Source organism: Oncorhynchus kisutch, linkage group LG19 (genome assembly GCF_002021735.2).
Source record: "Oncorhynchus kisutch isolate 150728-3 linkage group LG19, Okis_V2, whole genome shotgun sequence".
Taxonomy (NCBI): Eukaryota; Metazoa; Chordata; class Actinopteri; order Salmoniformes; family Salmonidae; genus Oncorhynchus; species Oncorhynchus kisutch.
Genome location: NC_034192.2, coordinates 23,866,330 through 23,883,725, shown reverse-complemented (window position 1 = coordinate 23,883,725; position 17,396 = coordinate 23,866,330). Strand labels below are relative to the sequence as shown.

Below are 17,396 nucleotides of genomic sequence, written 5' to 3'. Positions count from 1 at the left end.
AGCGTGGCAGATGTGTACCAGATGTGTACAGATGTCTACCCTTACCACCTGGGGGCGGCCCGTCAGGAAGTCCAGGATCCAGTTGCAGAGTATGATTAAGATGTGGCTAATTTTGTACAGTTGGATACTCTTCCAAGGCCACTAATCACTCCCCCTTTCCTAACCGGAAGCAAATACTTGACATGTGTCCCTGAAGATTGGGACCAAGTGATGGTAAAAGGAAAGTGTCAGAAGATTGCTGCTTATCAACCGTTGGGACCCAAAGTTTGCACTGTAACGAGGGTGTCCACAAAGGGGTGGGGTGTAGATCGGCCATGGGATGAGAGATGTGTACCTAACCTGAGCACAGGGAAGTATTATCCACAGATACTCACTGTCACTGTCGCAGAACATAGGATATTATTGGAGATGTTCGTGGCTAAAAAAACAGGTAGGAGTTGGGAGACAGGTAGGGAGTATCTGAAAGATTCAGTCCTAGATCTATCGGTGAACCACAAAGGCAATAGGAGATCCTCCACGGATACAAAAATGTATACTTTTTACCACTGGTACTGGTAAGTGTGGAAAGTGATCTGTAAAATTCAATAAGTGACAAACTGGGCATACATGAATTAGTCAGTAAGGATATAAAGAAGTTGAAGGCGAGCCTTGAAACAAGTGACGAAAGAGCTATGATAATGGCAACAAAAAAAAAACAGCTAAACGAACGTTAATGAATTAGGAGAACATCTTTCAGAGAGAAGCCTTACTAGACCTACAGACTAGATCTATGAGAGAAAATCTAGTACTTACGGGTATCCAAGAAAGAGAAGGAGAAGTTCCTGAAAACATAGAAGGAAGGAATTCTTTTTTACAGCACTTCAAATCACACTCGATGCTGTCGATAAAATCCAACTCGAACTTGTACTCCGTTTCGGACAAAGAGGACAGAGGTATGAGCGTCCAATCGTTGCCAAATTTGCTTTCTTTAAAGGATAAAGTAATGGTTAAAAGCCTGGGTAAAAGACTCGCTGGCATGAAAATAAGCATGAATGAGCAGTTCCAGAGGGAGATTGCAGAACGGTGCAAAGTTCTGTATCCAATCTTCATGAGAATAGATTAAAAGGGAAGCGTGTAGCTCTCGTAGTTGATAAACTGTATATTGACAACCAACCAAATGTTCCGAGACACAAAGACTATTCCATGGCTATTTTAAAAATTACAAAGTTCTCAGAGTAGCCAAAACAATGGAACACCCAATACTAGCCATTGTAGGGATTGTAATAATAAAATAAATAGATAGATAGGGCCTGCTATAAGCTGCCTATATGCAGCCAAAGCAGAAAGATACATGCGGTCAGAGCAGCACTGCCACCTCAAGATTCTGAGCCTGCCTGGCAGGGTTGGACCTACAAAGCCATAGCCCCCTGATGAGAAAGCATAACATACAAGGAAATTCTCAAAGCTGCAAATGTGAACCTTGACGACCTTGTACCTAGCCGGTGGGGATTCCGGTGGGGTACCCCCACCCAGGTAGTGGCAGTGCTGGCAACACTGGCTGCAGTAACCCATGGGGAGGGGGGTCACACTCTGACAATCAGAGAGGCCCTGGTGGCACAAAATAATCTAAGGTCTGACTGCACAAAGATGCTTGGGAAAATGGTCACAACTGGGGACCAGCATGTGTGTGTTTCAGGGGAACGGGGTGGATCTGATCTCCATCACCTAGGACTTGACAATGGTTAATCAAATCTAAACATTTTGCCAAGTTTTGCTCAATCTTGCATGCTTTCTCAAACCGATTTAGCTGTATATGCATCCATAAATCAGGTCCTTTCTTGAGTTGGGCTCTTGGGATGTAACAACCGTTGAGCATCTGAGCATATGGTTGATTGTGGGGGAAAGGGGTTGAGTGTGTGTGTGTCTGTGTGTGTCTCTGTGTGTGTGTGTGTGTGTGTGTGTGTGTGTGTGTGTGTGTGTGTGTGTGTGTGTGTGTGTGTGTGTGTGTGTGTGTGTGTGTGTGTGTGTGTGTGTGTGTGTGTGTGTGTGTATCCCATATCTGTTGCAAGGGGGTAAGGATATTAGGGATAATATAGGAGGAATCACAATAATTGTTTGCAAAAAATATTTACATAATTTGAGTCAATTGGAGGTGCACCTGTGGGATATACACTGCTCAAAAAAATAAAGGGAACACTAAAATAACACATCCTAGATCTGAATGAATGAAATATTCTTATTAAACACTTTTTTCTTTACACAGTTGAATGTGCTAACAACAAAATCACACAGAAATTATCAATGGAAATCAAATTTATCAACCCATGGAGGTCTGGATTTGGAGTCACACTCAAAATTAAAGTAGAAAACCACACTACAGGCTGATCCAACTTTGATGTAACGTCCTTAAAACAAGTCAAAATGAGGCTCAGTAGTGTGTGTGGCCTCCACGTTCCTGTATGACCTCCCTACAACGCCTGGGCATGCTCCTGATGAGGTGGCGGATGGTCTCCTGAGGGATCTCCTCCCAGATCTGGACTAAAGCATCTGCCAACTCCTGGACAGTCGGTGGTGCAACGTGGCGTTGGTGGATGGAGCAAGACATGTCCCAGCTGTGCTCAATTGGATTCAGGTCTGGGGAACGGGCGGGCCAGTCCATAGCATCAATGCCTTCCTCTTGCAGGAACTGCTGACACACTCCAGCCACATGAGGTCTAGCATTGTCTTGCATTGGGAGGAACCCGGGCCAACCACACCAGCATATGGTCTCACAAAGGGTCTGAGCATCTCATCTCGGGACCTAATGTCAGTCAGGCTGCCTCTGGTGAGCACTTGGAGGGCTGTGTGGCTCCCCAAAGAAATGCCACTCCACACCATGACTGACCCACCGCCAAACCGGTCATGCTGGAGGATGTTGCAGGCAGCAGAACGTTCTCCACGGCGTCTCCAGACTCTGTCACGTCTGTCGCATGTGCTCAGTGTGAACCTACTTTCATCTGTGAAGAGCACATGGCGCCAGTGGCGAATTTGCCAATCTTGGTGTTCTCTGGCAAATGCCAAACGTCCTGCACAGTGTTGGGCTGTAAGCACAACCCCCACCTGTGAACGTCGGGCTCTCATACCACTCTCATGGAGTCTGTTTCTGACCGTTTGAGCAGACACATGCACATTTGTAGCCTGCTGGAGGTCATTTTGCAGGGCTCTGGCAGTGCTCCTCCTGCTCCTCCTTGCACAAAGGCGGAGGTAGCGGTCCTGCTACTGGGTTGTTGCACTCCTACGGCCTCCTCCACGTCTCCTGATGTACTGGCCTGTCTCCTGGTAGCTGACAGACACAGCAAACCTTCTTGCCACAGCTCGCATTGATGTGCCATCCTGGATGAGCTGCACTACCTGAGCCACTTGTGTGTAGACTCCGTCTCATGCTACCACTAGAGTGAAAGCACCGCCAGCATTCAAAAGTGACCAAAACATCAGCCAGGAAGCATAGGAACTGAGAAGTGGTCTGTGGTCACAACCTGCAGAACCACTCCTTTATTGGGAGTGTCTTGCTAATTGTCTATAATTTCCACCTGTTGTCTATTCCATTTGCACAACAGCATGTGACATTTATTGTCAATCAGTGTTGCTTCCTAAGTGGACAGTTTGATTTCACAGAAGTGTGATTGACTTGGAGTTACATTGTGTTGTTTAAGTGTTCCCTTTATTTTTTTGAGCAGTGTATTTCTAGGCCTACCTTCAAACTCAGTGCCTCTTTGCTTGACATCATGGGAAAATCTAAAGAAATCAGCCAAGACCTCAGAAATACAATTGTAGACCTCCACAAGTCTGGTTCATCCTTTCCAAATGCCTGAAAGTACCATGTTCATCTGTACAAGCAGCCATCATATCATACGCAAGCAGCCATCATACCGCTCAGGAAGGAGACGGGTTCTGTCTCTTAGAGATGAACGTACTTTGGTGAGAAAAGTGCAAATCAATCCCAGAACAACAGCAAAGGACCTTGTGAAGATGCTGGAGGAAAAGTACAAAAGTATCTATATCCACAGTAAAACGAGTCCTATATTGACATAACCTGAAAGGCTGCTCAGCAAGGAAGACGCCACTGCTCCAAAACCGCCATAAAAAAGCCAGACTACAGTTTGCACCTGCATATGGGGACAAAGATCGTACTGTTTGGAGAGATGTCCTCGGGTCTGATGAAAGAAAAATAGAACTGTTTGGCCATAATGACCATGGTTATGTTTGGAGGAAAAAGGAGGAGGCTTGCAGGCCGAAGACACCATCCCAACAGTGAAGCACTGGGGTGGCAGCATCATGTTGTAGGGGTGCTTTGCTGCAGAGGGACTGGTGCACTTCACAAAATATATGACATCTTGAGGCAGGAAAACTATGTGGATATATTGAAGCAACATCTGAAGACATCAGTCAGGAAGTTAAAGCTTGGTCGCAAATGGGTCTTCAAAATAGACAATGACCCCAAGCATACTTCCAAAGTTGTGGCAAAATGGCTTAAGGACAAAAAAATCAAGATAATTGGAGTGGCCATCACAAAGCCCTGACCTCAATCCTTTAGAAAATATGTGGGCAGAACTGAAAAAACGTGTCTCGAGCAAGGAGGCATACAAACCTGACTCAGTTACACCAGCTCTGTCAGGAGGAATGGGCCAAAATTCACCCAACTTATTGTGGGAAGCTTGTGGAAGGCTACCCGAAACGTTCGACCCAAGTTAAGCAATTTAAAGGCAATGCTCCCAAATACTAATTGAGTGTATGTAAACTTCTGATTCACTGGGAAACTTCAGACTTCAACTGTATAGAGAGAAATTGCATTACTATAGACAGCTTCACTACAGTACAAATGTACCCCTAACAAGATGTTTATTCCCCAATATCTGATATCTTCCCATTGCTTGTTGTAAGCATAGATGTACTATAGACAAAGACAAACATATTGAATTATAGAACGGTTTAGACAAATTGAGTGAACAAACATGAACGATGACATGAACATGCTTGGCTACCAACTTGACATCCCTGAGCTGCTTGCCTCAATAAATTAATGCTAGAACATTGGTTGCCAGGATTAGCTATTTGTATCTAGCCTCTTAATAATTGCATAATGTTGCCAGATAGGCACATATTCATTATAGTAAAAATGAGTCGGTGATGCAATGATTCACTATCTTGCTAGATCCTCCAGAGACGCACATGGCCTATTGCATTTATTCACATAATAATGGAGTCAGATTGATAAATGAGAAAGGCACGGTTATCCCTCTCCCTCGGTTACATGGATACGGTCTTTTGTAACTCTTCTGTACAGGAGACAGTCTTTTGCAACATCCTTTTATCTCCTGGGGAAATTGATAATTAAGACCGAATATTGTCCCTTTGAGTTACTTTCCCCTTCTTTCGATCAGCTCCTTTTGTTGGTAGTGATAACATTTTGCGATGATTGATCATTTCGAGCTCCAAGTCTGTGCACTCTGAGGCTGAGGGGGAGCCTAGAGTTAATTCAGAGTGAAATTCTCACGCTCCACGGAGAGAACAAGCCACTCACAGCCAAGGTAAAAACCTTTTATTCAAACATGGACTGTGTACTCAGGGAAAACAGGGTGATGAAGGAGTAGCTGTTGGACATACAAACCCGAAGCATGCTCTCTGGAGGAAGTTTCAAGACGGACTGCATGAAATCTCTGATTGTGACCTCTGGATTATTGGAAGCATTTGGGAACTAGCATAGGTGTGATGAGGTATGATGAGGTAAGGTGATTAGGTGAGATGCAGAGCAGCAGGGAATTTGTCTAGAATCAAACCGTACAACATAAACAGAATAACATACACCCCCCTCCCCACCCACACAACAAGGTCATTTGTTAATTAGGTAGCAAGGGGCGAGTCTTTCACTCTCTTTCTGGAGTAGGATTAATAAATAAAATAAAGTATAATATAGAGGGTTATAGTGTTAAGCCACTTACCTTACTGCCTTTTACTCCATCACAGTGACACCTGGACTTTCCGGTGCAGCTACACACCTGGGGACAAACGGGACAACAGTCAGTTTAACACACCCAACTCACTAAGTTGGCCTGAATACAGTATAACATGGAATGGCAACACTCCAGGTAAAACCCTGACGTAACATTCAGGTGACATTGATAGAACCTTGGTTCAATTTATGTTTCCTAGTGGAGAAAAAAGTGCTAAAGCATTTAAAGTGTTTGGAAGTGTGTTGTTACACTGATGACTGGTCTATGTTTACTCTGTATTTGAGAAAATCCTCTCACACATCTTCTAACAATTATCACCAACAGCACTATTTAGTAGACAGAAATTCAAAGGATTCCTCGCTAAACACGACATTCTACAGAACCTCGGCACGTACATTTGCATACTGTTTTATATTCTGTTTGTCTTCCACTACTAGGGCCGGGAGTGCAAGTCATTGCGTGTGTGTTTGAGCTGATTATCCGCAGCGCTGTAAAGAACAACCAATCTTCACAATGCCTGGAGAGGCATTTAACCAGTCAATTTGCTATAATTATCCTATATTGTGAAATAATCCTAAATATAGCATCTTGAACACTCACGTTGAGTCAATAATCCTCTCACAAAAAGGCATACCCACAAACCCACCCAGAAACCCCAGTGGTTCAGTTCTGTCATGCTCAGGATGCTATGTTGACTTGAAACATGTCATATCTCAGACCTTCTTATCTCAGGTGAGTACCTTCCTGAAGTAGGTCAGACACAACAAGAATGCATGATAATCTTGTATCAAGTTAGAGCTGCTGGTTTGATTTGCCTTATTTTTCCTTGTTTCCCAAGGTAACAGAATCTCCTTTTGTTGACTGACTGTTGCGTGTTCCTAATGAATGAGATTGTCTGTGCCGGAAGAGAGACAGAGTTATCTGGGGAGATGCAGTGAGATAGACACTCTGTCCACAAGGATTGTTTGGGTTTCCGACGGAATGCAACACAAATGGAGCAGGGGTGGAGGGAGCAGGGGCGTATTTAGTCATTTGGATGCTCCAGGCAGAGGGCAGTCTGAGCCCCCCCTCCATCCCCTGTACTCTTGCACAATTTTTTAATGTCATTTTTTGCATTTAAAAAGTCATGTAATTTAACAGTAAAAATGTGTTACCTTTTAATATGGCAAGAACACAACCAGTGCAAGTCACTGATTGTCAAACACATCACTTCAAAAAGTATGTTACCTTTGTATGTTCATCCAAAATAATTTACAAGTGGCTGAAACTATCTCACCGAATAAAGCATCTGTGCAAGCAAAACTGCTCCCCTCTGTCTTAATATATGTAGCCCATGTATCTGATGCTGTCTGGACAAAAACAGTATGACATGCCATACTTTTTTGGGCAAGACAGCATCAGATACATGGGCTACACATACTGTACATGTCCTCTGCATCTGCCTCGTCGACAATGGCAGTATTATCAGCAGCACCTGTCTTTTTTACTAAAGAAATTAGTTAATTAGTTAATATTTTCTGTTAACATTTAATATTCGTTATTTCATTTTCTTTTCTCTGTCCCACTCTGAAAGCGCTTAATTGCTGCAGCTTAATTTAAATAAAAGTGCTGTTTGCAATCATATTGTGTGAAACAATGCACAGGAACGCTGTATGCGTAAAAAAGTCCATTATTATGAACCAGTCTGTGAGTGATTAATGACTTGTTTAAACTATTATGAGAACATCTTGGATTATATGATGGGGCCTTATTAACCTGGGCACAGTGGAAAGGCAAAACCTCCTTCCCTCCCCATTTCCTTTGCATCTTTGAAGCTACCTGCAGATTTTGCTGCTCCTCAAGTGGAGAATGGGGGGACAACAACAACAAGCAACAACAACAAAAAATATTACTAGCATTATTATCACAAAGCCTCTTGATGATGTGAGGCCTGAGGCAATTGCCTCTTCTGCTTAATGTTAAGTCTGTTACTGTGGGAGGGAGACAAGGAGATAGACAAGGTCCTATCTGTTGGAGACAAACACAAAGTCTCTTTCTCCCACACATGAGCACACACACACGAACGCATACAAAGACACACGCACACACTTAAACACACACAAACACATCCAGACATAAACACTTGGAAAACTTTTAAAAAAAAGATCAACAAAATAATAAATTGTATAGTGGTTTTACATTTTTATACTAACCATGTAAATAATATGATAGCAGAGTGATAGCAATGTAGGTGTCAAAAAACTGTGCAAGTGGAGAGGTGTGTGGAGCACTGTGTGCGTGTGTGTGCATCAGACTGTGTGTGAATTTGAATGATGTTATCGCCCTGGCAAAATCGCGGGCCCTGTGTGAAGGCTATGGCTCCACAGTCCCCTGATAACACATCATCAGACAGAGACCTGCACACACCTGGGGCATGCAGGAGAGAGAGAGGGGAGGAGGAGAGGGGAAAGAGAGGAGGAAAGAGAGTGGAGATGGAGGCAACATGAGGTGACAGGAAGAGAAGAGGAATCTGGAGTGAAAGAATGAAGAACAAAGTTGAAAAAGAAGAGGAGAGGGAGAGAGAGAGAAAACGAGATTAAGGATGGACACAGGGATAGAGACAAAGACAGCATGAAGACCTAAATTACTCTCACAAAGATTAACACTATTACCAGGGGGGAAAAAAAGAAAAAAAAAAGGACTGAGCGGTCATGGACACTAATACTGTATCATAGCTTTCATAATCGAATAATATATTAAGACATTTTAATGAGTTAATGAGTATATTTAAAGTTAAAGTTAAAGTTAATGAGTATATGTCTATTTATCAGTACCGAAACATAGTTTAGAGGAGTTGCATTTCACTACGGTTTCATCGAAAATGGCAACCTATTCTTTGTATAGCCCCTATGGGCCCTGGTTGAAAGTAATGCACCATATAGGGAATAGGGTGCCATTTAGGAAGCAGATTTTAACACCACCACTCAGTGTTAAGAGAAGAATAATGTGGAATCACTGTAAACCATTTCCTGACCACCTTTTTCAATATTTCCCTTTTGTCTAATAAATCACAATAGTGAATCAGTGTTTTGCCTATAGGCTTTAACAGGCTCAGTAATCTGACCACAAACCCTTACACATAAACCCTTACACGCGCACACACACACACACACACACACTTCATCCAAACCTGAGTGAGCCAACGCCAGCAGCCTTCCACTCCAACCCACCCAGAGTGGGTACAAATATACTGTAGGCATGTGGCACTCTCAAGAGATGGAGAAGATTAGAAAACACTGTATTCTCCAAGAATACCGGAGAACAGAAAACACTTTTCAAACCCATGGTGGCGGAACATCAAAGCCTGTAGAAAATGCAAAGGATTCCAAAACAAGGAGAAACGCTATATGTCAGTGTTCACAGATGGGCAAGCCAGCATGCTGGTGACGGCTGGTCTGTCATTTTCAGAATACACATCTCCAGATCTCTCCCCACCTAACCTCACCCCTTATAACCCACCTTGCCAGAAGCCTGCCAATATCCTCTGTAACAGTGAACTTCCTCAACCTCAGTGCTTACTATCTTACTTGTCAACCTCTCTCACCCCTTCCTTCACCTCTCCCCCTTCTCTCGTCCACTCTCAACCTCTGACCTTAGCAAGCACATACTGGCTCTGTTCTTCTCTCACACATCATAGTTGTCATAATCTAATAATATATTAAGACATTTTGATCAATGAGTATGTGTCTATATATCAGTAACACAACACAGTTTAGAGGAGTTGCATAATAACACTATGGTTTCATTACAAATGACAACCTATTCATTATATAGTGCATTACTTTTGACGTCGAAAGTAATGCACTATATAGGGAATAGGGTGCCATTTAGGATGCATAGGGTGTTCTTAACTGACTTGGCTAGTTAAATCAAGATAAAATTAAATTAAATTTAAAAATACTTGAACCTGAACCTATTTCTTTCTAATATTGATCCCCCCCTCCCCCATATCTCTCTATCGTTCTCAATGTCAATTTAAGGGCTTTATTGGAATGGGAAACATATGTTTACATTGCCAAAGCAAGTTAAATAGATAATAAACAATAACAAATGTACAGTAAACAATATGTTGTAATGATGTGCAAATAGTTAAAGTACAAAAGGGAAAATAAATAATCATAAATGTTGGTTGTGTATACATGTGTTCGTTCTTCACTGATTGCCCTTTTCTTATGGCAACAGGTCGCAAATCTTGCTGCTGTGATTTCACACTGTGGTATTTCACCCAATAGATATGGGAGTTTATCAAAAATTCTCTCTCTCTCCCTAATCCCTCAATGTCTTTATACTGTCTCACTCTCTCTCACTTCCTTTCTCACCCTGTTTCTCCCTGGCTCAATAATGACAAAAGGGGGGGGGGATCTCCTGGCCTCATCGCGCTGTAGCAACTCCTTGTGGCGGGCCGGGCGCCTGCAGGCTAACTGATAACTTTGGTAGTCAGTTGGACAATGTTTCCTCCGACACATTGGTGCAGCTGGCTTCTGGGTTAAGTGGGCGGGTGTTAAGGACTCATGACTCGAAGAAGTCGAAAAAGTCATAAGACATGAATAATAATAGTATGGTTGCATTGGAAGGCAGAAAACCCCCAAAAATGGCTGACTATCTAAAAGAGGAGACACTGAACTATTAGCTAGATTAATTATAATTGTAATGCACTGTTCCTCACTCTTGTGCATCCTGGCTTTAGTCTAGCTTGGAAGATCTTGCTGGGGGACTTCATTACTTATGTGGAGGGATGAGGAAGGGAGACAAGGGAACGTTAGAAGTGTGAAGCTTAAATCGGCCGGCATCAGAGCATTCACGGCAGCAAGCTTTGTCACGCCCTGACCATAGAGAGCCCTTGGTTCTCTATGGTGTTGTAGGTCAGGGCGTGACTAGGGGGTGTTCTAGTCGATTATATTTCTATCTTTGTGTTTGAGTATGATTCCCAATTAGAGGCAGCTGATTATCATGGTCTCTAATTGGGGATCATACTTAAGGTGTACCTGTTCCCACCTGCATTGTGTGGGATATTGTTTTGTGTCAGTGTGTTGAGCACAACGACTTCATGTTCGTTGTATTCTTTTCTTAGTTTCACTTTAATAAAATAAGTGGAATTCAAATCACGCTGCGCCTTGGTCCGTCCTTCATGACGATCGTGACAAGCTTGCATACTTGAACCAGGCCCAAGTCGTGAGCCTCGATGAATAGAAAATATCACAACAACAACTTGCTTTGTCTCTCTTTTCCCAGAGCATGCCTGAGCTGGGACAGACCTGTCCCACTCATGGTGGCAGTAGGTAGCCCCCTGGTCCAGTAGGCAGCCCCTATGCATAGATATTTAATCTCGTCATTGAATTTATATGGCTCTGTGTGTGGGAGAGAGTGATCGAGCAGTCCTATATCTGTCCACTGATGCTGATCTGAGCTAATCAAACAGAACAGCTACACATATTCACACTTAGACAAGTAGTGTGTGAGCGCATGGTTCCCTGACTCTAGAGTTTCAAAACAGCAAATATTCTTCCACTGTTTCATCTTCACTGCCTCCCTCAAGAAGCCAGGCGGGTAGATTGCCTCCCTACTGGGAGAGCAGGATGGAAGATAGGCCTACTGGCCTATTCTAATGTGACAATGTGCTGTTGCTATTGTAGCAACCTTAATCCAAAACCTAGTGACAGTCGCTGGACCCGTGCTCGAGTCCCTGTCGGGGCTAGCCCCCCCCCTCCAAATTCGTTACATTATAAGGGGTAGAGCATGGGTGAGTTTCCCAGAGGCCTTGTAGCAAACTCAGGACATTATTTTTATTGACAAACCAGCCACACAGCTGTGAGAGAGGGACAACTATAAAAACTATTTTTGATTGTCAATCTGTTGCTGTTCTGCTAGTGGAATAGGTCTGGGGCATCCAGAGAAATAGAGATGACGACAATCGCTAAAAGGCTTTCGGGAAACCCACCCCAGGTCAGTAAAGGGATTGACTCTGTTCCCTGAGGGTGATTCCCAGTGGGCAAAACAGGTTGAAATGATGCAGTCATTTCAGTTTGCCCAGATATGCCTGTGTGGCACATGGAGATATGTGAAACTTGCTCCTCAGTATTACGTGTACACATTTTCGCCACTCAATTGCTAGTTTTTGAGTAGCGAGACCGGTAGAGATGCTTGAGGGAGGACGGTGAAAGTGTGTTCGTGAATCAGAGGTCCCGGGGTCGAACCAGGTACTGTATGCGCCAAAACGAGAGGAAGTGGTACTTGCTAAGCAAGCAGGGTGATGTCCTTTACATCCGCTGGGATAACTTGCAGAGAATGTAAATGTGTATTTTATGCTCACAAGCCAAACCCAACAAGACACACACACACACACACAAACACCCTGAGGGGTTGAAAGCAATGGGTCAGCCGCAGTTCAGCACCACCGGAGCAATTGTAGGGGGTCAAGTGCCTTGCTCAAGGAAACAACGGCAGGGGATGGTGTCTAGGATGCTGCCAGCCCCTTACCCCACAGATTTCTCTAGTCAGATTTGAGATTTAAGCTAGTAACCCTCCTTCTCTAACCGCTACACTACCTGTGTTAGGCCTCATGCATGGTTAAGGAGTACCCAACGACTGTGTGTCACTGAGCAGAAACAAGAGTGAACTTAGAAGAGGCCGCATAGCAGTTTTGTCCCAGAGTTCCTGAGTACCTCTCTTGTGTGTGTGACTGGGGTTTAAACCAATACCATTATAATCCCTGAGGACTAATGTAGGGGGCGTAGGGGTTGGTGAGGTTGGCCGAGGGGGGAAATGTAGGGGGTTGGAGGGGTTTGATGGGGTGTCCCCATGCAAGGATGTCTGCGGTGCTGGGAACAGCACCCTCTGACCACCCGCTTTCCCCCGCCTCATTCCACCATCCCCCACCGGTGGGTGACTTCCTGGCGGATCGGCGTGCCTGTTGCTCTGTCTCATTCTGCTCGGGGTGTGAAACCACGCAGAAGACAAACAGGTCGGGATCCAAGCTGCCCATCGAAAGCCCCCGGGGAGGGACAGTGGTGGAGCTCTGGGCGCTTTGGTCTGAATAGGGGGGCACTCTGAAACAACAAAGCAACAGCACAAAGAGCTGAATAGGAAGACTAAAACAACAGGGGTTGTGGCTGTGGCTTGTGTGATGTAGGGATGTGAGACTGACCAGGACCCGAGCTCTCTGTCTGGATGTCTGTCTGGAGTAGTGCTCTGTCTGTCTGTACTTTGTCCGTCTGTCCATCTGTCACCACTGCAAATCACCACTGGCTGTGGAGACTGAACTTGTTCAATACATATAAATCAAATGTAGGTGCTACCATATCAAACACTTTGGACGCACCTAAGAATTTCTGACGAAAGAGGTTCATGCAAACAGTACTAACATCAATGAATAGCCCGGTCCATGACAAAAGAGCACATATCTGTGCAGAAACTAATGTAAACCTCACAATCTGGCAATCTGATTTAATTTGAAACTTCAACTATGTGTGTTATAAGGAGGCAATTATTTATAGGAGGCAATGCATAAATAGTTGCCTCCTTATAACACACATTGTTAAGGAACCGTTTCTGCCAGAGTGTCTTGTTGAGACCCAGCGCGTTCTAGATAAATGGTTGAACTGATTCCTGATTCCTGTCTCCAGTCTCATCATTATTGAATTGTTATAAAGACGTGGTTATAAAACCCACAAACTATTCTGTCTGGAAGAAGTTGGTTTTACATGGTCAATTTTTTTTATTTTCCATGGTACAGTCTAGGCTTATGTGAGCGCAGTGTATTGCTAGCAGAGGCAAGTTCATAGTAGAGCTATCAAGGAGAGCGTTAGCATGGTAATAGATGGAAGAAAGGAATTTGAGACGGATGTTGGAGCGGGAAAACAATGTGATGGAACAGTGAGTAAAGAACTTGGTACTTAAAAGCTTACATAGGTATTTATCTTGTCCAGCTGGGATAGGGCAGTGTGCAGTCAGTGACGATTGCGTCGTCCATGGATCTGTTAGGGCGATATGCGAATTGTAGTGGGTCTAGGGTGTAGGATAAGTTAGTTCAGTTACTTTCCCTTTATTGGCTACAAGAACAATGGTGGAATCAAGTGGGGACAACAGAGTGGGATATGAAGGGATTAAATATGTCTGTTAACGTTCCAGCCAGCTCTGCACATGCTCTGGGCCGGCAGCCTTTCAAGGGTTAACATGCTTAAATGACACGTCGGCCATGGAGAACTAGAGCAAACAGACCTCGTGAGCGTCGAGAGCCCGGGTCGGTGACTTGATGTAGTTTTCCTCAAAGCGGGCAAAGGTGTTTCGCTTGTCCGGGAGCGAGGAGTTGGTGTCCGCAATGTGGCTGGCTGTCCATTTATAATCCGTGACTGTCTGGAGTCCCTGCCACATACATCTTGTGTATGAGCCGTTGAATTGCAACACAACACTTTGTCACTGTACTGTCATATTGCCTCTTTGATTGCCTTACGGGGTTGTAGCTGGTCTGTTTGTACACGTCCGTGGTTCGCGTTTTCAGTTAATGCTCCAATCTATCCATGGTTTTTGGTTTGGATATTTATTTATTTTTTATTTTATTTTACCTTTATTTAACCAGGTAGGCAAGTTGAGAACAAGTTCTCATTTACAATTGCGACCTGGACAAGTTAAAGCAAAGCAGTTCGACAGATACAACGACACAGAGTTACACATGGAGTAAAACAAACATACAGTCAATAATACAGTATAAACAAGTCTATATACAATGTGAGCAAATGAGGTGAGAAGGGAGGTAAAGGCAAAAAAGGCCATGGTGGCAAAGTAAATACAATATAGCAAGTAAAACACTGGAATGGTAGTTTTGCAATGGAAGAATGTGCAAAGTATAAATAAAAATAATGGGGTGCAAAGGAGCTAAATAAAAAAATTAATTAAATACAGTTGGGAAAGAGGTAGTTGTTTGGGCTAAATTATAGGTGGGCTATGTACAGGTGCAGTAATCTGTGAGCTGCTCTGACAGTTGGTGCTTAAAGCTAGTGAGGGAGATAAGTGTTTCCAGTTTCAGAGATTTTTGTAGTTCGTTCCAGTCATTGGCAGCAGAGAACTGGAAGGAGAGGCGGCCAAAGAAAGAATTGGTTTTGGGGGTGACTAGAGAGATATACCTGCTGGAGCGTGTGCTACAGGTGGGAGATGCTATGGTGACCAGCGAGCTGAGATAAGGGGGGACTTTACCTAGCAGGGTCTTGTAGATGACATGGAGCCAGTGGGTTTGGCGACGAGTATGAAGCGAGGGCCAGCCAACGAGAGCGTACAGTTCGCAATGGTGGGTAGTATATGGGGCTTTGGTGCCAAAACGGATTGCACTGTGATAGACTGCATCCAATTTGTTGAGTAGGGTATTAAAGGCTATTTTGTAAATTACATTGCCAAAGTCGAGGATTGGTAGGATGGTCAGTTTTACAAGGGTATGTTTGGCAGCATGAGTGAAGGATGCTTTGTTGCGAAATAGGAAGCCAATTCTAGATTTAACTTTGGATTGGAGATGTTTGATATGGGTCTGGAAGGAGAGTTTACAGTCTAACCAGACACCTAAGTATTTGTAGTTGTCCACGTATTCTAAGTCAGAGCCGTCCAGAGTAGTGATGTTGGACAGGCGGGTAGGTGCAGGCAGCGATCGGTTGAAGAGCATGCATTTAGTTTTACTTGTATTTAAGAGCAATTGGAGGCCACGGAAGGAGAGTTGTATGGTATTGAAGCTTGCCTGGAGGGTTGTTAACACAGTGTCCAAAGAAGGGCCGGAAGTATACAGAATGTGACAGGATATGTTCTAATCATCACAGTGGGAACAACATTCTGATGAACCCAGCAATAAAGTCTGTGTATAGGTCTATAATATTCTCAGAGGCGACCTGGAACATTCCCCTGTCCACATGATTAAAACAATCTTGAAGCATAGATTCTGATTGATTATTTAATATATTCTTTGAAGAGGTAGGTTTCAGGTGCTTTCGGAAGATGGGCAGGGACTCTGCTGTCCTAGCTTCAGGGGGAAACTGGTTCTACAGGGGTGGGAGGGACAAGAGACGAGAGGTGGCAGAACAGAGTGTTCAGGTTGGGGTGTAGGCTTTGAGCATAACCTGAAGGTAGGGAGGGACAGTACCTCTTGCTGCTCCGTAGTCTCTGCTCCATGGTCTTGTAGTGGATGCGAGCCTGGACCAGAAGCCAGTGGAGTGTGCGGAGAAGCTGGGTGACATGGGAGAACTTGGGAAGGTTGAAAACCAGGATAAGTTACAGAGGTTTGATGCCACAAGCAGGGAGCCCAGCCAACAGCGAGTTGCAGTAGTCCAGACGGGAGACGACAAGTGCCTGGATTAGGACATGCGCCGCTTCCTGTGTAAGGTAGGGTCGTACTCTACTGCTGTTGTAGAGCATGAACCTGCAGGAGCTAGTCACTGCTTTGAAGTTGGCAGAGAACAACATGGTGTTGTCCAGGGTCACGCCAAGGTTCTTGGCACCCAGGGAGGACAACACTGGAGTTGTCAACCGTGATGGAGAGGTTTTTGAGCGGGCACGCCTTCCCCGGATCAAGAGCACTTCCGTCTTGAAGTTGATCTTGAGGTGGTGGGCCATCATCCAAGCTGAAATATATTTTTCCGCTGCTATAACAGCCTCCACTCTTCTGGGAAGGCTCGCAGTCGGCATTTCAATTCATCCCAAAGGGGTTCGATGGGGTTGAGGTCAGGGCTCTGTGCAGGCCAGGTGAGGCCACACCGATCTCAACAAACCATTTCTGTATGGACCTCGCTTTGTACATGGGGGCATTGTCATGCTAAAACAGAAAAGGGACTTCCCCAAACTGTTGCCACAAAGTTGGATGCACAGAATCATCTAGAATGTCATTGTATGCTGTATCGTTAAAATGTCCCTTCACTGGAACTAAGGGGCCTAGCTCAAACCATGAAGAACAGCCCCAGACCATTATTCCTCCTCCACCAAACTTTACATTTGGCACTATGCATTGTGGCAGGTAGCGTTCTCCTGGCATCCGCCAAACCCAGATTTGTCCGCACTTAACCTTTCCTGAAACAAGTCACATATACCCAGAGAGTATATGAGTATGTAAAACAGAGTATGTTACCATTCTTGTGAATGTTAGCGAGTAATGTACTCGGAAGCAGTGTATGGTGTGCACTCCGCCTGTCTGACTAGGGCCCCACTCCTATCTTTTCTCCAATGTCTGTTTTGGTGCAGCTCCCGGGATAAATAGAGCTGTCTCGGGAAGTTCAAACAAAGGATACATTTCAGGGAAGTCCAATTTCTGGTAAGTGACCGTCAATCTAATATCCAAAAGTTATTTCTGTCTGTAGGTAATGATACAAGAAACGTTCTGAGCATATATTGTAAAAAATAAGACAAAAAAAACCAACTAAA

At 44.2% G+C, this 17,396-nt stretch overlaps 1 protein-coding gene across 1 annotated transcript in view; it reads right to left on the bottom strand.

Annotated features, from left to right (window-relative positions):
• col4a3 (collagen, type IV, alpha 3) overlaps nucleotides 1–17,396 on the bottom strand; it is a 117,326-nt gene that overhangs the window by 75,900 nt on the left and 24,030 nt on the right. The window contains exon 2 of the mRNA XM_020452545.2: nucleotides 5,958–6,014. Within this exon, the coding sequence (XP_020308134.2) occupies nucleotides 5,958–6,014 (57 nt within the window). The remainder of the gene's footprint in view (nucleotides 1–5,957; nucleotides 6,015–17,396) is intronic.